A 22963-nucleotide genomic window follows, 5' to 3' on the forward strand; every position below is an offset into this window, starting at 1 on the left:
TAAGTGTGCCTCTTTCTCCACATTCTCTCCAGCACTTGTCATTTTTTGTTTTGTTGATAATGGCCATTCTGGTGGGTGTGAGATGATATCTCATTGTGGTTTTGATTTATATTTCTCTAATGGCCAGGGACATTGAGTAACAGAGACCATCAGGAGTTAGAAACAGGGTAAGACAATGGGTAATTGGAGCTGAAGGGTTACAGATGGTGCAACAGAACTAGATACAAAAACTCAAAAATGGACATTACAATTACATCTAATTGTAATGTAATTATGTTAAAACACTGAAAGAAGCTGCATTTGAACGATAGGTTTTTTTTGTTTGTTTCTTTGTGTTTTTTGTTTTTTTCCCTTTTTTATATATTTTTATTTTTTATTTTTATTATTATTCTTATTTTTTCTCTATATTATCATTCTATATCATTTTCTGTTGTTTTACTCTTCATGTGTATTTTGGCCATTTGTATTTCCTCTTCTGAGAGGTGTCTGTTCAAGTCTTTTTCCCATTTTGTAATTCGGTTGGCTGTCTTTTTGTTGTTGAGTTGAACAATCTCTTTATAAATTCTTTCTAAATTTATTCGATATGTCAGTTCCAAATATTGTCTCCCATTGTGTAGGCTGTCTTTCTACTTTCTTGATGAAGTTCTTTGATGCACAAAAGTGTTTAATTTTGAGGAGCTCCCATTTATTTATTTCTTTCTTCAGTGCTCTTCCTTTAGGTTTAAGGTCCATAAAACTGCCTCCAATTGTAAGATTCATAAGATATCTCCCTACATTTTCCTCTAACTGTTTTATGGTCTTAGACCTAATGTTTAGATCTTTGATCCATTTTGAGTTAACTTTTGTATAGGGTGTGAGATATGGGTCCTCTTTCATTCTTTTGCATATGGATATCCAGTTCTCTAGGCACCATTTATTGAAGAGACTGTTCTGTCCCAGGTGAGTTGGCTTGACTGCCTTATCAAAGATCAAATGTCCATAGATGAGAGGGTCTATATCTGAGCACTCTATTCGATTCCATTGGTCGATATATCTATCTTTATGCCAATACCATGCTGTTTTGACTACTGTGGCTTCATAATATGCCTTAAAGTCCGGCAGCATGAGACCTCCAGCTTCATTTTTTTTCCTCAAGATACTTTTAGCAATTCGGGGCACCCTGCCCTTCCAGATAAATTTGCTTATTGGTTTTTCTATTTCTGAAAAATAAGTTGTTGGGATTTTGATTGGTATTGCATTGAATCTGTAAATCAATTTAGGTAGGATTGACATCTTAACTATATTTAGTCTTCCAATCCATGAACACGGTATGCCCTTCCATCTATTTAGGTCTTCTGTGATTTCTTTTAACAGTTTTTTGTAGTTTTCTTTGTATAGGTTTTTTGTCTCTTTAGTTAAATTTATTCCTAGGTATTTTATTCTTTTAGTTGCAATTGTAAATGGAATTTGTTTCTTGATTTCCCCCTTAGCTTGTCATTGCTAGTATATAGAAACACTACAGATTTTTGAATGTTGATCTTGTAACCTGCTACTTTGCTGTACTCATTTACTAGCTCTAGTAGTTTTGTTGTGGATTTTTCAGGGTTTTCAATGTATAGTATCATATCGTCTGCAAACAGTGATAGTTTTACTTCTTCCTTTCCAATTTTGATGCCTTGTATTTCTTTTTCTTGTCTAATTGCTCTGGCTAGAACCTCCAACACAATGTTGAATAATAGTGGTGATAATGGACATCCTTGTCTTGTTCCTGATCTTAGGGGGAAAGTTTTTAATTTTTCCCCATTGAGGATGATATTAGCTGTGGGTTTTTCATATATTCCCTCTATCACTTTAAGGAAGTTCCCTTGTATTCCTATCTTTTGAAGTGTTTTCAACAGGAAAGGATGTTGAATCTTGTCAAATGCCTTCTCTGCATCAATTGAGATGATCATGTGATTTTTCTGCTTTGATTTGTTGATATGGTGTATTACATTAATTGATTTTCTTATGTTGAACCATCCTTGCATCCCTGGGATGAATCCTACTTGGTCATGATGTATAATTCTTTTAATGTGTTGCTGGATTCGATTTGCTAGAATTTTGTTGAGGATTTTTGCATCTATATTCATTAGAAAGTTTGGTCTGTAGTTTTCTTTTTTTTGTAATATCTTTGCCTGGTTTTGGTATGAGGGTGATGTTGGCTTCATAGAATGAATTAGGTAGCTTTCCTTCCACTTCGATTTTTTTGAAGAGTTTGAGCAGAGTTGGTACTAATTCTTTCTGGAATATTTGGTAGAATTCACATGTGAAGCCGTCTGGTCCTGGACTTTTCTTTTTGGGAAGCTTTTGAATGACTGATTCAATTTCTTTACTTGTGATTGATTTGTTGAGGTCATCTATTTCTTCTTGAGTCAAAGTTGGTTGTTCATGCCTTTCCAGGAACCCATCCATTTCATCTAAATTGTATTTATTAGTGTAAAGTTCTTCATAGTATCCTGTTATTACCTCCTTTATTTCTGTGAGGTCAGTGGTTATGTCTCCTCCTCCATTTCTGATCTTATTTATTTGCATCCTCTCCCTTCTTCTTTTTGTCAATCTTGCTAAGGGCCCATCAATCTTATTGATTTTCTCATAGAACCAACTTCTGGTCTTATTGATTTTCTCTATTGTTTTCATGTTCTCAATTTCATTTATTTCTGCTCTAATCTTTGTTATTTCTTTCCTTTTGCTTGCTTTGGGGTTAGTTTGCTGTTCTTTCTCCAGTTCTTCCAAGTGGACAGTTAATTCCTGAATTTTTGCCTTTTCTTCTTTTCTGATACAGGCATTTGGGGCAATAAATTTCCCTCTTAGCACTGCCCTTGCTGCGTTCCATAGGTTTTGATATGTTGTGTTTTCATTTTCATTCGCCTCGAGATATTTACTAATTTCTCTTGCAATTTCTTCCTTGACCCACTCGTTGTTTAAGAGTGTGTTGTTGAGCCTCCACATATTTGTGAATTTTCTGGCACTCCACCTATTATTGATTTCCAATTTCATTCCTTTATGATCTGAGAAAGTGTTGTGTATGATTTCAATCTTTTTAAATTTGTTGAGACTTTCTTTGTGACCCAGCATATGGTCTATCTTTGAGAATGATCCATGAGCACTTGAGAAAAAGATGTATCCTGCTGTTGTGGGGTGTAATGTCCTATAAATGTCTGTTAAGTCTAGCTCATTTATTGTAATATTCAAATTCTCTATTTCTTTATTGATCCTCTGTCTAGATGTTCTGTCCATTGATGAGAGTGGTGAACTGAAGTCTCCAACTATTATGGTAGATGTGTCTATTTCCCTTTTCAGTGATTGCAGTGTATTCCTCACGTATTTTGGGGCATTCTGGTTCAGTGCATAAATATTTATAATTGTTATGTCTTCTTGTTTAATTGTTCCTTTTATTAGTAGATAGTATCCTTCTTTGTCTCTTTTAACTGTTTTACATTTGAAGTCTAATTTGTTGGATATTAGTATAGCTACTCCTGTTCTTTTCTGGTTGTTATTTGCATGAAATATCTTTTCCCAACCTTTCACTTTCAACCTATGTTAATTTTGGGTCTAAGATGTGTTTCCTGTAGACAGCATATAGAAGGATCCTGTTTTTTAATCCATTCTGCCAGTCTATGTCTTTTGATTAGGGAATTCAGTCCATTAACATTTAGTGTTATTACTGTTTGGATAATATTTTCCTCTGCCATTTTGCCTTTTGTATTATATATATCATATCTGATTTTCCTTCTTTCTATACTCTTCTCCACACCTCTCTCGTCTGTCTTTTCGTATCTGACTCTAGTGCTCCCTTTAGTATTTCTTGCAGAGCTGGTCTCTTGGTCACAAATTCTCTCAGTGACTTTTTGTCTGAAAATGTTTTAATTTCTCCCTCATTTTTGAAGGACAATTTTGCTGAATATAGAAGTCTTGGTTGGCAGTTTTTCTCTTTTAGTAATTTAAATATATCATCCCACTGTCTTCTAGCTTCCATGGTTTCTGCTGAGAAATCTACACATAGTCTTATTGGGTTTCCCTTGTATGTGATGGATTGTTTTTCTCTTGCTGCTTTCAAGATCCTCTCTTTCTCTTTGACCTCTGACATTCTAACTAGTAAGTGTCTTGGAGAACACCTGTTTGGGTCTATTCTCTTTGGGGTGCGCTGCACTTCTTGGATCTGTAATTTTAGGTCTTTCATAAGAGTTGGGAAATTTTCAGTGATAATTTCTTCCATTAGTTTTTCTCCTCCTTTTCCCTTCTCTTCTCCTTCTGGGACACCCACAACACGTATATTTGTGTGCTTCATATTATCATTCAATTCCCTGATCCCCTGCTCAAATTTTTCCATTCTTTTACCTATAGTTTCTGTTTCTTTTTGGAAATCAGATGTTCCATCCTCCAGTTCACTAATTCTAAGCCTCTGTCTCTTGAAATCTACCATTGTAGGTTTCCATTGTTTTTTCCATCTTTTCTACTTTGTCCTTCAATCCCATCAGTTCTGTGATTTGTTTTTTCAGACTTTCCATTTCTTCTTTTTGTTCAGCCCATGCCTTCTTCATGTCATCCCTCAATTTATTGATTTGGTTTTTGAAGAGGTTTTCCATTTCTGTTCCTATATTCAGAATTAGTTGTCTCAGCTCCTGTATCTCATTTGAGCTATTGGTTTGTTCCTTTGACTGGGCCAAATCTTCAATTTTCCTGGTGTGATTTGTTATTTTTTGCTGGCGTCTGGGCATTTAATCAGATTTCCCTGGGTGTGGGACCCAGCAGGTTGAAAGACTTTGCTGTGAAGTCTCTGGGCTCTGTTTTTCTTATCCTGCCCAGTATGTGGTGCTCGTCTGTTTGCGGGTTCCACCAGTAAAAGATGCTGTGGCTCCTTTAACTTTAGAAGACTCTCACTGTGGGGGAGGGTCGCCAGCTGCCACGGCTTGGGGGAGTGCCGATCCAAATCTCCCAGCCGGCCCAGGAAGGCATGCGTGGGGGGGGGGGCGCCGGCCACCACGGCTTGGGGGGTCCTGATCCAAAGTTCCCAGCCAGCCCGGGAAGCCACGTGTGTGGAAGGGGCTCTGATCGCCAGCCGCCACGGCTTGGGGGACCTCCGATCCAAATCTCCCAGCCAGCCTGGGAAGGAGGGAGGGAGGGGCTCCCTTGACTTGATTTTTGATGAGGTTTTCCATGTCTGTTTGAACATTCTGAATTAATTGTTTCAACCCCTGCATCTCATTTGAATTGTTGGTTTGTTCCTTTGACTGGGCCATATCTTGAATTTTCCTAGTGTGAGTTGTTATTTTTTGCTGGTGTCTAGGCATTTAATTACCTTAATTAATTTATTATGGAGATTGTTTTCACTTCTTTTACCTAGGATTTTCTTGCTAGATGACTTTGTTGTCTACCTGTTCTTTGACATTTAGTTCATCTTATTCTGGACCATTAGCTTAGGTTTTGTTTAACAAAATAAAATTTCTTAGTTCTTGTTTTCCTGTTTCTTCCCTGCCTTTATGGTGCCTTTTCCTTAGGAGGATCTACTTAAGTATTATAGACCCCATCCAGATTTTCCCAGACCAAAGTGGCCTCCTGTCAGGCGGAAAGAGTCACCTGCACCAGTTTTCCCTGAGGGTGAGACCCAGCAGATTGAAAGGCTTTCCTGTGAAGCCTCTGGCCTCTCTGTTTTTCCTGTCCTGCCCAGTATGTGGTGCTTTTCTGCTTGCAGGTCCCACCAGCATTTGGTGATGTGGTTCCTTTAACTTCAGCAGACTCTCCTTGCTGGGGGCATGGTGGAGATAGAGTAGAGATTGTAGGCTGTCTTTGATCACTTCAATTTTCCAGACCTGGCTCTGGAAATTCCTTGAGGGTGGGATTCCACCTGAGGTAGGGCCCACCCCTCTTCTGGGGAAGACATAGGCTCCAGACAAGCTCTCAAACAAGCTTGTTTCTGCCTATGCCTGAGGCAGTTGGAGCCTGAGAAGTCCTGCCACTGTATCTAAAGGCAATCAAGCCATAGAAATGCAGCCACAAAATAGAAAGAGGAAAATCCTTCTCAGAGCAGGACCCCCATTTCTCAGGTTTACCAATCAAGAGCATAAGTTGGTATCTTGCTTTGTGTGCCTTCAGATCCTATGTGCCCCCTCCTTTCCTTCAGAGCCCAGACCCTTTCAAGTATTATGTGCTATCTGATCCAAAAAGATCTCAGTTTCTATTTTTCTTTTTTATTTTTCCATCAGCCCTGCCCCTCCAGCACCGAGGCAAAAATCAGCAACCTCCTCTTTGACTTGAGATTCAGCTGAGCTGGGAGCCTATTTTTTGTATCAGAATTTGTGCATTAATTCCACAATTAGAGCAAAGTTGAGCTCAGCCCCTGCTACTGGTAAAGTCTCTTTCCTTTCCCCTCTGGAAAGCAGCCTGTGGGGGAGGGGAGCCGCCTGCCACGGCTTGGGGCACTCACAGTTCTGGGGGGCCTCACAGCAGGTCCAACTGGTCCAGACTGGGGTACGTTGTGTGTCTGGTCACTGACGTGGCCTCAGCAGTTGTTCTGTGCTGTTCCTGGCTATTTAATAGCTGCTCTGGAGGACGAACTAAATCCCACACCTCACTAAGCCACCATCTTGGCACTCCAGGAATTGGTTTTTGAGAAAATCAAGCAGAAAATCCACCACCTTTGTCTGTAACACTTTCTTAGAAAGTTAAGTATTAAATTACCATATGACCTGGGAATCCCACCTCTAGGTGTATATATGCAAAATAACTGAAAGCAGGGACTTGAACAGATATTTGCACACCATTGTTCATAGGAGAATTGTTCAGAATTGTCAAAAAATGGAGGCAACCCAAGTGTCTATTGATAGATGAATGGATAAACAAAATGTGGAATATGCATACAATGGAATGCTGTGTAATTGTGAAAAGAAATGAAGTTCTGATACATCTGATAACATGGATAAACCTTGAAGACATCAGGGTGAATGAAATAACACAGACATTAAAGGACAGCTATTTTATGATCTCACTGATATGAAATAATTAGAATAATCAAATTCATATTATCAGAAACTAGAATATAGTTTACCAGAGATTGGGGTTGGGGTAGGGAATGGACAGTTTATTTTCAATTGGTGCAGTTTCTGTTTGGGATGATGGAAATGTTTTGATAATGAATGGTGGTACTGGTAGCTCAACAGTGAGAATGTATTTAACACCACCTAATTATACATCTGAATGAGGTTAAAAGGGGAAATCATATGTGATATACATATATGTTGTTAGATAAAAAATTTTTTAAAAACAACCGTAGGACTATACTACACAAACAGTATACCCTAACATAAACAATGGTATCATGTTAATTATTATGTATTATAATTAATAGTACAATTATAATATATTCTCCCATCAGTTGCAACAACATTTCCACACTAATGCAAATTGTTAAAAAATGGGGGCGAGTATATGAGAACTCGATATATTCTGTATGATCTTTTTGGAAGCGTATAACTTCTTTAATTAAAAAAAATCAAATTTATATATAGTATGATCCCAAGATGTTTTTTAAAAAGTGCCAAGAAAAAAAATTCAAGAAACACACAAAAAATGACAATTTCCTCTAGCAAATGGGATTAAGGCTGATTTTCTTTTCTTTTCTAAGCACATCTATGTATCCTAAATACCCTGCAATGAGTATGAATTACCTCTATGACCTGAGACTAAAAGTAGGGATGCCTCATAGGGTTTTCAGACTGGGGCTACACCTTGACAATTATCTGGCCAGAAAGGTGCTGGCCAGCTGGGCATCATGGCCAACAACTTGACCTTAGGTTGCACATGGCTGTGCCTCTTTTTACTAGAACCCTCATGACTATAAGAGACAAAAATGTCCATCAGCCTCCTCCACCAGGCCCGTGTCTGGATGCACTAGCACTGCTGTGGATTCCGTTTCCAGTACATATGGAAGGGAACTTGGTCCGGGGCAGTGCAAGAAAGGAGCTGGGTCCTCCAGGCAGAAGACAGAACCACCATCCAGGGAGTGACAGGGAGCGGAGGAACCCAAGCTAGGGGAAACCGCACCTAGGATCAGTCCAGGTAGACAGGGGGTAGAGGGCAGATTTGGACTCTCAGGGCAGGGTGAAAAGAGAAGGAATGGCATAGCAGGCTGGTGTACTGATGGAAGGTTTCCTGGCGGTCAGGGGATTTTGCTGAGCTCTGCAGGACACATCAGCAGTGGGATAGACAAAAGAAAGGGAGAGATTTTGTTCTAACCAGTGCAGTATCCATTTCTGTCTGTGTTCTCTGTGCTGAAATCTTCCCTCTGCCCCATCAGCCAACAGGTCTCTAAAGACAGTGCCCAAGTCTTATTTTCCTCCCTCTGCAAGGAAGGGAGGGTGAGGGCTGGACCCTGATGATCTCTTACATTAGGGGAACCATGGCAGGGGGAAGAAGGCTAGGGGCACAGGGTGGTGTCCAAAGGAGACAGCATCAGAGACAGATCTAGAGTTGAGGTCTCTCCACCCCAGAGAAAATGGGAAAAGAAATTATCCAATGATTCCAGAAGAGCAAATCCAAAAGGCTAGCAAGCTCAGGAAGTGATGCTCACACTCATTAGTTATCAGGGAAATGCAAATTAAAACAACAATGAGGTGTCACTTTTCACACTCATTTGACTTGCTAACAGTAAAAAGCTGTCTAATGCCAAGTATTGGGCTTTGGGATTTAAGAACCTTCCTGCTGGTGGGAGTGCAGATTTTTGCAGTCTTTCTGGAGAGCAATCTGGCACTACTAAATCAAATTAAAAAGCAGCATTACTGAGGACCCAGTGCTTCTACTCCTGGGTAGAAAAAGGCCCACATGGGGCCATGAGGGGTCAGGCAACTTGCTGCTCGCCACAGCGGTAGGGGGAAGGGGGAAAACCAGATGGAAATGTGGGCGACGACATCATGGGGTACCCTGGAACAGGAGGAACCAACAGACCAGATGTGCCCTTGGCAACGTGGGTGGATCCCAAAAACATCATGCTGAGGACAAAACATTAGAAACAGGATGCGGCATAAAAACAATACATTTATGTACATTTAAAATACATGCACACAAGATACTACCTATTTGTGAGAACCCACAGAAAAAAATAGCCACACTAAACACACTGGAATGGCCATCTGCTGATGGCAGGGAATGGTGTGGGGACGGGGTAAAAGAGAATAAATTTTAAAGGCATAAAAGAGAGGATCCTTGCACAGACAAATGATGATAATTGTTTTAGCTTCTTAGTTGTCAAAGCAAATGCCATACAATAAGTTGGACAAACAAGAAGAATTTATTGGTCAGAGGCTTGCTTTTCCCCTAGGATGGTATCTTCTGGCCGGCCAGCAATCCTTGGGGTTCCTTGGCTTTTCTGTCACATGGCAACTCATGACATCCTCTTCTTTCTCCCATGGATCCCGTTGACTTCCAGCTTCTGGCTGCTCCCCATGGCTTCTCTCTCCAAGTCACAGTGATTTGACTTTCACCGTGTGCATAAAGGACTCCAGCCATTGGAATTAAAGCCAACCTGGTTCAGGTGGGACACAAGTTAACTGTGAAAGTAGCAGCCAGAAGAGACCCTATTTACAGTGAGTCCACACTCACAAGAATGCAAACCAAGACCAAGAATATATCCAAACTGGGGTACACAGTTCACTCCACCACACTAAAGTAGCATGACTTGAAGAATACGATCAATGTAACTGCACTTGAAGTCCAAATAAAAGGGGGTGACCCTGTTCTCTTTAGAGGCACTCTTATTCACTCAAATATATATCTGTTCATTTATGTGTTTACTGGCTCCCTGGGCCTAGGTGATGGCAACAGGCTCTAGGAGGAGGACGGATGGCTCAGGGCTGCTTCTGTGTGTGTGGAGGGGGTTGGGGGATACGGGTGGCCTCAGGGCTCTCCAGGGGCCCTGGTTCCTCTTGCTCCCCTGGAGGGTAGAGGTCCACAGCAGCTGCCCAAGTTCAGGTGTGGACTCCAGTCGTGGGATGTGGCCAACCTAGCACACAGATGTCAGCACCTTCTCCCCCGAGCCAGGGGTCATCGTCCACTTGGCACAGGTCCTCCGGGCTGGCAGAAGCTCAGGATCATGGCCATGCCACCTCTGGGAGATCTCAGCCCTCACCTCCAGAGACAAGGGAGAGGATGTTAAGAAGGGCCCACTGTGGCTTCTGTAGTCAAACCCAGTGGAAGTGCTGGTGCAGGGAGACCATGTAATAGACACAGAGACATAGGCTCCTGGGGCAGGAGAAATCAGGGTTGGCCACAACCACTGCCAAGTACCACTCCTGGGGGATACAACTTCCTCCTTCCTGTGGGTATTTCTGGCCAATTCCATTAGCTCTTTTCTCTAACTTTTTTGCACTGCCTTTGTCTGGGTCCAGTTAAGGACATTTATGTTTTCTTGAGTTCCTGGCTGGACACTCTGTATCTGCCTTGCATAACCAACACTCCCTCCTTGGGTGTTTAGTCCCTGACCCTGACCTGTGAGCTAAACTGTGGCCACTGGAAACCTGTCCAGAAGAGATGACTGTAAGGAAGAAAGGACTCAGAACTCTGAGAAGCTGCATTTGAGGGAACTGAGCGTAAGTGGGAGAAAAGCAGCCTCAGGGAGCCTGTCTGTGTTTTCACTTCTCTAGGGGGCTGTTGGGGGAAAAGGGGCTGACAGGCTGTGGCCTGACAGAGCTGAACTGCAACTGTGTTGAAAAATAAAAGGGGATGGGTTCTTGTTCAACCTAAAGATGAGCAACAGAAAGCGCTATCTTGGGAAGTAGCAAGCTGCCTGTTACTAAAGGTGTGTAAACACTGGTCCCCAATACTGCTTCCTGACAGATTCCTTCATGACTCTCTGCAGAAATCCCTTTCCCAGGCCTCAGCTAGGGTTGGTCCTGCCATTCCCCGGGCCTTCGGGGCCCATGACAGCCAGACACTGCACGCCTATGTCTTCCTGCCCCACACCAGGAAAGCTGGGGTGGGAGAGAGAGGAGAGAGTCAAGGAGGAGAGAGTCAAATCAAGATAGTTAGAGACAGAGATGATGGGTGGGGAGTGGGTAGGTGGGAGGGTGGGGTAGGGGTGGAGTAGGGGATGCAGCTGTCAGTGCTCCCAGCAGTGGAAGCTGGCAAGTGCAGACAGGTCTCAGGCAGCACTCAGAACCCACAACAAATCCAGGTCCACCAGAGGGAGCCAGGGACTGTCTGTTCACAAAGCGGCAAGTCTTGGGCACTCAGAGTTGGGACATAGAGCTCAGTTCTCACACCGCTCCCCTCCACGCAAGGCTGTCAGAAAGGAAGGGTGCACAGTGCCTTCTGGGAGAGAGGGGGAATGTGTGAATTGGTTCCTCATCTGCCTCTCTCTTGGCACGTTTCTTTATGTGACCTAGGAATCATCTCAGTATCTCACTTTGGTCTCTTTGCTTCATGTATCTCTCTTCTAGCTGCTCTCTCTCTTGGTTTTCCTAGCTATGCTCATGATCTCCTACACTGTCTCTGCTCTGATTCATCCTAGGTCCTTGGATGTCTACCTCTGACTTTCCTGGTTCCTCTGTCTCTATTCCCTCTGATGGTCTCTCTTCCTGCTTGCTAGCTTGCTTACTCCCTGCCCCACCCTCTCTCTTATTCAATTTCAGGAGCAGAGAGTTGGTGGATCCCTTTAGCCCATCCCTTGGTCCCTCTCCTGATCACTCAAATGCCTCCTCCACCCCTTGGTGAGTGAATAATATCACTCGGCCCAACCCAGCAGAGAGATGGATAAAAGACGTATACAAAAAGTATTCAGGTTCAGTGCGATCCAGGAGTTCATGACAGGCCCTCCCCTACAGGCTCAAGATTTGGCTTGAGCTGGGATCTACAGAGCCTGGGCAGCAGAGACATGGCCTTAAGACTGATGGAGGGGAGGGCACGATGAGTGAGGGATAACCTGAGGAGTTACACACCTCTTGGTTGAGGAAGCAGTACAGGATGGCAACAATGAAGCCCTGTGGGGCCAAAGAAAAGTACACCTATCAGAACCCTTTGGTCTGGCTACAAGGTGTCCACTATCATTCTACTACCCCTCCCCACCCACTCCCAGATTGTGGCTTGGGCCAGTTCTGTGTGAAAGGGAACTTAGATGCATTCATTGATTACTATGCGCCAAGCATATTTTCTTATGCAGAACTAAAGTATAGTAATCCTGACAGGGCCGTAGCATTGGCCCCATTTCTGATTTTATTTCTGCATCTCTCCATAATGAGCACAGAGCTTAGAACATAATAGGTGCTTAGTAAATGTTGAATAGATAGAAAGATGCACAGATGGATGGATACACATATGGTTGGAGGGATGGATGGTGAATGGATAGAATATATGGATAGATGGTCAGATGGGTGAATGGATAGGTGGATGGATGGAAGTTGGACAGACAGATAGTTGAACAGATGGATAGGTGAATGGATGGAGGAGTAACTGGCCTAATAACTTTCACCCTACCATGAAGACAACCAAGACCTATGGGCAGAAGTCTCTTCCTTCTTCCCAAGTACTCCGAGGGAAGAGATGCCAAACCACAGCCCTTACCTGGAAGGACCCCAGTCCCAGCTCTAGGGGCAGGCGGATGCCCAGGCCAGCATTGTCAGGCAGAAAGTTGAAGATGATGTAGTGGATTCCAAACAATGGGATGAGGAGAAGCGTGGACTTGGAGAGACGCCTAAAAGAGGACAAACCTTCTGCTCCAAAGGCTGGTGTTAGGAACTCCACATGGTTGGAGCCCACCATTTGCCCCTGCCCACTGCTACCTCCCACCATTTCCCCTTACTCTCTCCAAGTACCAGCCCCTCTGGAGCGCGCCACCCTCCCCACACACACCCTGGGTTTCCTTACTTCGGGACTCTGGATCCCACTGTTCCTTTTGCCAAATACTCTCTCCCCAGTTTGATCCAGCCTAGTCTTGTGCATCTTTCAAAGTCCAGTTGAAGGACCTCTTCCTCCAGGAAATCTTCCTTGATGTCCCCCCTCTCCCATCTAGAAAGGATCTCTTTTCCCTAGGCACCATAGAAACGGATCCCAGCACTCATCAGCTTATTTGGCATGGTAACTGGCTGTTTGGAGTCCACAACCTGTACATGGGCAGGGGCCAGATTCACTTCCTCTCTGAAACCCAGGCAGCAGCACAGGACCAGGCCCATCTCCCAGATGAAACAGAACTGTACTGATGGCCCCTCGAGTTGCCATCTCCCTACATCCTCCCTAACCCTTCCCCACTCCCCCTCACACACTGTACCAGTACTGAGACTGGGTATGGAGGCTTCCCTGAGCTGGCTCCAATTTCCTCAGCAGGATGCGAATAATATTGAGGAAAAGGCCAAAGTTCACCTGGAAACAGAGGTGCAGAAAGAGGTCAAGGGTCAGGGGTGGTGTGAGGTGGGTCCCCAGGCTCTCTGTGGACTAGAAACCCTAAATTCTTGAGACACTGGATGGCCAGGTGGACGGACATACAAACTATTTGTTCCAGAACTTGCAGCCTGGAGACTGTGAGGTCTCCTTGTGAGCCTGGAGAGCAGGGAAGGGGTTCAGGGTCCCCCTCTCTCCCCTGTATTAGAACAAGGGTAGGAGGGTCAGGCCTTGGCATCCTGCCTCCAGCCACCACCCCTGGGCTTTTCTGATGCAAAGCAGGGGTCCCTCATTTTGCACAGTTGCTGAATTGGGAAAAATTCACACATACACTGAAGCCCTGCAAACCAGTCCTCGCCGTCTCTGTTTTTTGTGTAGGCACAGGGAGCAGGTGCTCAACCGCAGGGCTCTGCCTGCCCCCACCCCGCCTGACTGTAGCAGGAGATGATCTGAAACCAGAGCTTCTGAGCTGAAAGGGGTCTGAGCACTGGCATAGACCGGCTCCCCAGTTTCACCAGTGGACTGTGAGGGGCAGAGAGGGCCTCGCAGAGAATAAGCAACAGAGCCGGCCTCAAACCCAGGTGTCCTGACTTCCAGCCTGGAGTGGTGCTTCCTGTTCCACATGGCTCCTCCGTGGACCCCAGAAGGTTGATTGAATAAAGCAAACGCCCCCAGGTACTGACCCCAACAGAGAGCACAATGGGTCCTTTGATGATCCACCAGGTTGGGGAGCCGTGGTCTAGGTCCCAGCACCTAGGGAGAGGAGGAGCGAGGCAAGGGGAAGGCTAAGAACACAATGGCTGCCAAGTCCCCTTTCCTGCGATGAACCGTGCCCCTTCCTCTGCCTCTCTACCTGCCTGCCTCCTGGGATCCTCTCTCCTCTGGCATTCGGGCCTTCCAGCCTCACCTCTCCTCTGGCCTCATCTTCCTTCCCAAGTCAGTTAGGACACCCACCACCACCACCAAGGGGCACCCGTGCTGCACTGGACTCACCCTTCTCTCCCCCAACATGAATGGGCTTCTCTAAAATCAGTTTGTGGCCTCCTTGGTGGCCCCAACCCTTCCCCTGCCCCAGGAGGCCCCCGCTGATACCCCCCAGCCTCTTCTGAGCCCCACAGCGGCAGAATCTGAGCTCCACTCTCCCACCCGGCTCCTACCCATGCAGAGCACCAGCTCCCTTCCGCCCCGCCCCTACCCCAGCCTGGGGGTTCCCTGAGGTCAGGACCTAGCGCAGAGAGTAGCTGTGACTGGCTCATTGCCCACTTCACACCCCTTGCCCCCAAGGGACCAGGGCGGGTGCCATGAGGCTGCTCAGACTCACGCAATATCCTCGAAAGTCAGCTTGCACCCCACCCATGTGCCAGTGAAGAGCATGGGAAGCCCTGCAAAGGCCGTAGAGGAGACACGGGTGAGGGTGTCAGCACCCACAGCCCTGAGACAGCCCCCACCTCCCATCACCAGGGCCGGCCCCACAGGGCCCCACAAAGTCAGGCCTGGGGGCATCCAGAGGCTCAGATATCCTGTCTCCATTACACCTGCTCCGTGACTCTGGACTGCCCCCTCACCTCGCCTCAGGTCAGCATCAGAGGAGTGAGGGGACCTTTGCAGGAGCTCCCGGGGTCTTCCCAGCCCCCTGGCTCCCCATTGTGCCCAGCCTCAGTGATCAGTGCTCACCCCAGCCAGCAAGAACCAGCCACCAGAAGGGTCTCCTGGCACCGGGAGATGTGGAAGCCAAGAGGCAGGTCAGGTAGACAGCTTCTGCCAACAGCCAGCTGAAGTTGGTCATGGTGGCAAAATGGGAAGCGGCCACAGCAACCTTGCACAGAGCCTGAGGGTGATTCAGAGGTGGGGTGTCCATTGGAGACCCCACCCCAGATCACCCCCACTCCCTCAGGCTCCTACCCTCCAGGCCCCCTCCACCTTGGACTGATCAATCCTGACCCCTTGGGCTGCCCCAGAGGGGATGTGGTAGTACAGTGGGTGGTTAAGAGCTCAGATTTGGGACCCAGACAGCCTGGGTTCAGATTCTACCATCTACCACCTGGGTGAAGCTCCCTCCACCCCAGCTTTTCATCTGGAAAAGGAGAGGCTTCCAATTCTCTCAAGTCATCATCCTAAGGATTAAATGGGGACTCTGTAAAATGGCTGTGATTCACCCTTTCACCCCATCCTCCCTGAGCTCAGTCAGTCCCTCGGGCAGTGATTCTGGAACAGTTATTCATGCATGACTCAGTCCTGCAAACACACGCATCTGTACCCATGTACCCGTGCATTCATTCATGGTGTTCCTGCTGCCCTCCCCGGGGCGAAGAGCTCAGCCTCTGAGCTCAGGCCACCCAGCCGAGAGATCCGGCACAATGGGATTAAAGTGATACCTTCTTCAGATTGTTTAGAAGATTCAATGAGATAATATAAGTAAAGCATTTAGTGCAATGCCTGGCACATAAATGCTCAGTGTATTGTGATTGATCCTTTAATTAATAGTAGATTAAGTGAGGTCACTTGTTTTGTCCATTCGTTACCCATTCTTTTCCACAGCATTTTTAGAATATCTGGTATATCCTGGGCTCCTCGACTCTGCCTGAGTTCCATTTTTTTCTTAGTCTTCTCTCATTCTCCCCACCCCTTTCTACCAGGATTTCACAGCTTCTTGAACATGCCCCAAGTTCTTCTGCCTCTGAGTTTGTTCACCCTGGTCCGTCCACCTGGTGCGTCCTTCCTCCCCACCTCCTTGTCTCCGCTGCCCACCCGGCTCAAAAGCCACCTCCTCCCTGAAGCCCACTCTGTTTCTCTCCTGGCTGTTGGCTTCCTCCATATGGTAGATCCATAAGCTGTGCCTTGTGTCCCCCTAGGGCCCCGTGTGCCTTTCCAGGGGGACCCAGCCACAGATACACATGTCCAGCTGAGGGATGAGGTGAAAAGACTGAGAGGAATGACAAATGGTGGGGATTGGAAAATGGAATGCCGAGTGGAAAGGAATCCAGAATATGGAGTGGAGAGGGGGATGTGGAAAATGGCGTGGCTTGGAGAGATGTTCAGGCATGAGGATGTCGGGCTGATGGGAGAGGAACCTGCAATGCCATAGCCCCAGGGTCAGCCCACAGAGAGGGGCAGGCTTGGGCCTGCACACCTAAGTCTTAAATCCAAGCCCCCCACCCCAGTGCCTGGCACCCTCCGCCAGCCCGTTACCGTGGAGAAGCTGCAGTGGTCCGTGCTGTCGCTGTGGAAGAGCGCAGCATCCTTCAGGAACACGGCTCCCGCCTTGAGGATAAAGGTGGCAAACAGCTGGGTGTGGATATAGTTCCTGCGGCAGTGGAGTCTCCTGGAGGAGAGGGCAGGGAAGGGTGGGAGAGGGCTCCCGTGGGCTGATGGCAGACGCTGGGCTTGGGGGTGCTGAGCAAGGCTGGGAGGGGGGTGCGATGGGATGGGATGGGGCGGGATTAAATTGAATTGAACTGAATTAATTGAACTGCACTTGAGGCCTTCAGGATTGCCATAGGCTCAGTCTCAGGGACGGGGAGAGAGGAGAAAACCAGGAAGTCTGGGGAACAGAGGTCAAAATGACCAGGTACCCGTGGGATAGTCAGAGATAAACGTCATCCCCGTGGATAAGAGCAGTGCAGGTGGGGTGTGGTTGAGAACTGCAGTGTGGGGCTCATAGCTTCTGAAGCTTGTGGGGTCTTAAAGGAGAGTTAGAACAGTCAAGAATGGCTCCATGGATGAGGCAAAGAGGAAGCAAATGGGAGCTGAGCTCTACATTTTAACAAATAAAAACATACCAAGAACAAGGGTGGCAGGCATTCCAAGCAAACAGAAACAACATGAGCAAAGGTGAGTAGTGGGGAGTGAGTTCTGGTATGTGAAAAAGATGGGGCTACACGTGGGGGAAAAGGGAAGGAAAGTAGACATGGACATGGTGCCTAGATCGGGAATCATTGAATATCCAGACAAGGAATCAGATTTGGTCCTCTGGGCAATAGGGAGCCAATGAAGGATCCTGAGCAGGTGATGAGGATGGCAAACCTGAGAGTGACCAGGATGGCGATGGCCAGGAAGAGGGCCACGGTGGAGATGCTATGGCCCATGGTGTAGATGATCTTCACAGTGGAAAAGTAAGATTTCTGAGGAGGTGGAGAGAGGAGGGTGTCAGCTCCTGGTTCTTTTGGGAAAAGGAGGTTTGGCGATCAAGCAGGTGAAGTTTTTCCAATTCCACCCCAAACTCCCCATCTGGAGGCTGGGGTGTCCAAACCACAGAAAGCGTCCTCATCAGTGAAGCTTTTGTTTGCAGCCTGTCTTCCCCCTGACCTGCCGGTGAGGAAGGATGAGGGTGGGGGGGATGGAGATGCTTAGTGTTTGCTATTGCTTTGGGGACGAGGGAAGCAGCAGGAGACACTTAACATCCCTGGGTAATGACAAGAGCTCAAAAGGAAACTGGGCTTGTTTATTGACATCCAGCTAGCTCACCAATTTGGGAACACAACATCCCCAGGTAAAGGGGCCAGCTGGGGACAGCCACAGACAGGGAGGGAGAAAGCTCTTGCCATGCCCACATGTTTGCATCAAATCAAAGTCCGGCCTGGCCCTAAGAGGCGAGTGACTGAGGGTCCTGGCTGAGGGGAGGGAGCAGAGAGCCCGGCCAGGGCGCCAACCCCAGCGCCCCTGTGGGATACATGCAATCACAGCCCCCCTCTGACTAGATCTGTTCATCTGGAGAACTCAGACTTACCTTGCAGGGCTGAGGTGAGAGAGAAATGGCATTATGAGCATGGAAGTACCTCTCAGAGGCCTTCCACAGTTCACAGGTGTGGGATGTGCCGGCTGGAATTAGAGGATCTCTGGGATCACTTCTGGGCCTGAAGTTCCCTCACCCAACCCACTACCACAGGCCTAAGTCAAGGGCCAGAGAGGGCAAGGAAGTTGCTCAGGGCTGCCAAGACCCCGGGCTTCCCCGGAGTCCCTCAAAGACTCTCTGATCTGGAGGCCGGGGCGTGGAGAGGGTAAGCCAAGGAGATTAGGCTATGCGCTCCCAGCCTGCTTTCTGCTTATCGTCCCCCGACAAGCAACCAGCTCCTGTGCTGCCCTTAAGCAAATTAGCAAAAGGCCCTCTCTCCTCCAGACACTTCCCTGCCATCAAATTAATTACCTGCTGTAATTAATATTCCGGTCTGATTGCTGCAGTGGGAATGGCAGCCCCTTCAGTTGTGCAGTCGACCACCCATGCTTTCTCCAAGACTCCAGGGGCCTCTTACCTCCTCAGCCAGCAGCTCCAGGGGCACAGGGCAGGCCACAGCATAAGGCGGGAAGGGCTCAGACCAGCCTGTGATGGTGCAATCCCGTTTCACAGCCCCTGGGAGGCAATCTGAGGTGAGGAACCAGAGTCTCTGCTCACAACTCCTCCCTCCCCAGGAGAGACGCAGGGCACCACGGGCCACTGAGTGATCCTGGCAGGATCTGCACAGATAGCCCCCTTGGGTGGGGGTGGGGGGGCAAGGAGGCCTGGGTTCCAGTTCTAGCCTGCCTGGTCCACACCCCAGCACCTTCTCCCTCTGACCTTAGAGTCGCCATCTGTGAAACAGAGAGAATCATTCTCTTGAACTGACCGCAGAGGAGTTGGAAGGGTACAGAGTTGGGCCCTGGGTGTCCTAAGGGCGGGGGGATGAAAGGAGGCCCCCTCTGTTCCCCTGGAGAGGCTGTGCCAACCCAGACATGCACGCCAGGTTGGTAAGGCAGAGCAGCCAAGGGAGCTTTTTACCCACGCCCCTCCAGGGAGTCGTCCCAGGCAGTTGTTGTCACCCTGTACATTTGGCAGCCAGCCTTCCTGCAAACATCTGGGAGCACTTCTAGTGCCAGGCACAGGCCTGCACCTGGATGCTTCACTCTCTGATCCCTGCCCCCTGTGAGGTAAATGCTCTTATTCTCCCCAGTTCACAGGTAAGGAAGCTGAAGCTGGGATGGGATGACCAACTTGCCCATGGTCACGCGGAGAGATTGAAGGTCGGTATTCAAATCCAGGTCTGCCTGCCTCCAGAGGCCAGGATTTGTCCATCTTGTTCTGCCATCAACAGATGCAACCACCTGAGACCACTCACCTGGCTCGGGGCTGAAGTGAGAGAAGAAATCTGGGCAGGGGAGGGTGACCCAGTCGCCAGAGCCTGCCACCGGCCAGCACAGCAGGCCATCCCAGGTCCTAGGGCAGCCTGGACAGAGAGATGGGAGCCACAGAGACTCAGCCCAGGGGAAAGGCTCACCCAGCATTCGGAGTGGTGAGGCTGGAGGAGATTAAAGGGTCAGAGAATTCTCCTCTCCCCTTCAGCCCCCAATTCCCTTCCAAGCCCTATACCCAGGGTGGTGTTGGGCAGCCCTTCTGCTGCTTGTTGGCATGCATGCTCATCCTCTCTCAATTGCATGATGAAGTCACATTCTGGGTGCACAAGGCCCAATACCTGCAGAAAAGAGGTAACAGGATGAGCCAAGCACATTGGGAACTTATTCTGGGTCTTCGGTCCAAATGGTCTGAGGGTAGAGACAAAGCCTGACTTGTTTCTGTGCTCTTGATCCTAAGCACAGAGCTTGGCTCACAGCATGTAAAAGGTGTGCCGAATGTATGCTTGGATAAATGGGTGGATGGGTGGGTGGGTGGATGATGGATGGACAGATAATGGATGGATGGATGGGTGGGTGGACAGATGAAGTGATGTTTGAATAAATGGATGGATGCGTGGTTAGAAAGATGGATGAATAATAGTTATGTGAATAGAGACATCAATAGATTAATAAGTATATTGAACACATATGCAACATTTCTAAGTCCTGTGGGTCCCCCTGTTATTCCAGCAATGGCTGCAGTGTTCAGTTCCTCGTGGATTCCATTTGGCTTTATGCACATGCAATTAGACAGCACACCATGTGCCTCTCACTTCCTGTCCCAGCCTCATCGGGTGTTACAGCATGGAATAGCCACAGGAACCCACTCCACACTCATGCATGCAAAATCCAGAACTGCAGGAGGGAATAGGAGTCAATAGATACATTTTTCTCCTTTTCACCTTGTGGAAGCAAATTCTGAGACACCATTAACGAAAGTCCTTATAAGATACCAACGACTCATCTTCCTTTCCTATTTTACTCCCCCTGTTCTGCTCTCATGATCACTGAAATCAATTCCATATAAACTACATACATGGGTGCCCTTGTTCCACGCTCTGCTTTCATGTGGGTGAGCACATGGGAGGGACCCAGGACACTTGCTACAGGCCAATGGGCTGGGAGAGGACATGGAGGCCCAGCCCGGGAGATGGACCCACCCCTACCCGTCCTGCCCCTGCAGAGGAGGGCACTCCCCTCCCAACCTGTTGACCCCACTTCCAAACCCCAGCTTGGGCTCACCTGCTCTGTCATCTCCGGCTTGGCCCTGCAGGGCCTCGGGCTGTACATGCCCACTGTCCAGACCCCAGCTCTCCATTTTGACCAGTATCTCAGACTGTTCTTGGCTTCTTCTCCAGGACTCGTGGCCACAGGGCCATCTGAGCACAGAGCCTCAGCCTCATTACTCCCTTCCCCACCTCCCCCACAGCATGCTGAGCACTGGAGTCAGGGGAGGTGAGGAGTGCCCGAGATGTCCTGTCTGGGACTTTTCTTACCCAGTAGCCTAACTGTAACCTGAAATCTCCATTTGTCCTTCCTCCTCCTCCACTGACTGGCAAGCTCCATCCCTCCCTGGAACATCTTCTCAGGGTCTGCCTGGAGAACTACTGAGGTCGGAGGGACTAGGGCCCTGGTTGGCTGGCTTCCCACCAAGAGTGTGGACCGGCTGTGCCCCAGACTTCCTCAGAGAGGAAGATACTGAGAAACCCAACTAATGGGACAGGAAGTGTGGTCACAGGGCAAGCTGCATGGGGGGTGGGAGCACCCCAACCTATACCCTGTGTCCCACCCACCCTGAGAGGAGACTCCATCACCCTGGGCACTCCCGGGGTCCCTGGGAATGGAGCCTGCAGTGCTGACTGATTGGTTCTAGTCCTGCTGGAGGACCCAGGAGAGGTCTCAGTTCACTCTCCTGAAAATAGAGCTATTGCCCTGGGTGCACACAGATGACAGGGACGAGGATTCCTTCCCTACAGATGAAGAGGGCATGTTCTGTACCCCTGGGCCCGGCCTCGACAAATCAGATCACAATCAATGGACACAGTTTTCCCTTTTTACAAAAGAGGCAAGGGAGGCTCAGGAAGGGTTAGGTACCTGCCCCGGGTCACACAGCTAGTTTTCTGGTGCCAGGATTCAAGTACGAAGCCTGTGCCCTAAGGGCCAGGGCAGAGAAGTAGTGGGAAGGGGTGGCAGCCCCATAAGGCCAGGGTAGCTGAAGCACTGGAGGAAAAATGAGACCTCTGTCTGCCTGGACTCCGACAAGCTCCCCGCAGGCGCTGGCTTCCCCTCCCCATCCCTGCTATCACATCTAGCCACTTCCTGGAAAATGTGCTGGGAGATCACAGCACATTCAGGGAAGGCCCTCTGTCCTGGTGCCCCATTCCTCAGCTCTCTAGACCATAGAGCAAGATGTGGCTGCCAAACGCTCTGCCAGCCCCCAGGGGCACTGCCAGGAGAAGAATCCCCTAAATGCTGGAGGCGAGCAGCTGCTTCTCCATGTACTACTCGGGACCTTGCTCAGTCTCAGCATCAGACTCTTAAAAGGAAACCAGCCACTTGGAGTGTGGCTCAAGGGAGTTATGGGGACAGGGAAGGGTCTGGAAAACCTATCAGAGGAAGCGCGTGTGTAGGAATTGGGGGGTGTAGCTTAGAGAAAGTAGACTTGAGGTGAGTACTTTGTCTTGCCAATTCTGAAGCAGCTTCTTGTGCCTGCAGAGGGCATAAACAGGCTCTGGGAGGAACAGTGGGGAGCGGGGCTCAGCTCGGCACTGGGGAGATCTAGTCAGAGCTACCCAGAAATGGAACTGCTGGCCTCGGGGAAGGAAGGAGACTGCTTAGTAGAGATCCTGCATGGAGGAAGGGCAGTGGGGTCTCCACCAGGCTCCGGTTGGTCTCCCAGCAGCCCTATGGCTCCCAGACCCGGAGCCCCGCGGGAGAGGCAGGAGGGTCTGAGCAGGCTACTCACGATTGGAAATGGGCTCAGTAAGCAGAGGAGGCAAGTGCCCCATGTCCGGCTGTCCATGCTGGGGACTCAGCAGAGGTGGTCCTCTTCCCTCTCCCACATGCCCTCTCCTGCTGCCACCGCCCGCCACCCTCTGCGTCCCTTCTCAGGCTGCTGTTTGCATAAGCAAGAGCTAGAACTGGCTGAATATTCACCAGGACTGCAGGATGAGGTTTCCAACTCAGCCCTGGCCTAGGCTGGGACTCTGTGTCCACAGCAGGGAGGGGCTGAGGCCCCCACCTCCTTCCGTGCCGTTCGTAAGTCTACCTATGTGTCTGTCCTGATGGCAAGGGCCCAGAGACATGACAGCCATAGGAACCTGCCTTGCGGCAGTTATTCAATATCCTTTACCATTTTGCCCTCTGGGCCCAGCCACTTGCTAGCCTACATAGTAGAGGGAGCCCCCAGCCTCCAAATGACGGGCCCTGGGGGATGAGA

At 48.4% G+C, this 22963-nt stretch overlaps 1 protein-coding gene across 1 annotated transcript; it reads right to left on the reverse strand.

The window, feature by feature from the left end:
• Positions 1–10012: 10012 nt before the first annotated feature.
• GHRHR (growth hormone releasing hormone receptor) lies at positions 10013–22546 on the reverse strand. The gene is made up of 13 exons (XM_077162860.1): positions 22490–22546; positions 19721–19823; positions 19470–19577; positions 18630–18727; positions 17404–17501; positions 16570–16702; positions 15055–15208; positions 14702–14762; positions 14064–14133; positions 13271–13362; positions 12568–12697; positions 11946–11987; positions 10013–10138 (listed from the first exon to the last, which is right to left on the reverse strand). The coding sequence occupies exons 1-13, from the start codon at positions 22544–22546 to the stop codon at positions 10013–10015; spliced, it is 1272 nt and encodes a 423-aa protein (XP_077018975.1).
• Between the last annotated feature and the right edge of the window lie 417 nt (positions 22547–22963).

Source organism: Tamandua tetradactyla, chromosome 1 (assembly GCF_023851605.1).
Source record: "Tamandua tetradactyla isolate mTamTet1 chromosome 1, mTamTet1.pri, whole genome shotgun sequence".
NCBI classification, from domain to species: Eukaryota; Metazoa; Chordata; class Mammalia; order Pilosa; family Myrmecophagidae; genus Tamandua; species Tamandua tetradactyla.

Bases quoted from the DNA above. Each gene is read 5' to 3' on its own strand.
- GHRHR (XM_077162860.1), bottom strand. From the start codon at position 22,546: ATGGACAGCCGGACATGGGGCACTTGCCTCCTCTGCTTACTGAGCCCA. The intron at 15,209-16,569 runs GTAACGGGCTGG...AATCACCCTCAG, and splicing joins ACCACTGCAGCTTCTCCACG to GCTCTGTGCAAGGTTGCTGT. The intron at 14,134-14,701 runs GTGAGTCTGAGC...TCCTCTCCCTAG, and splicing joins CTGACTTTCGAGGATATTGC to GTGCTGGGACCTAGACCACG.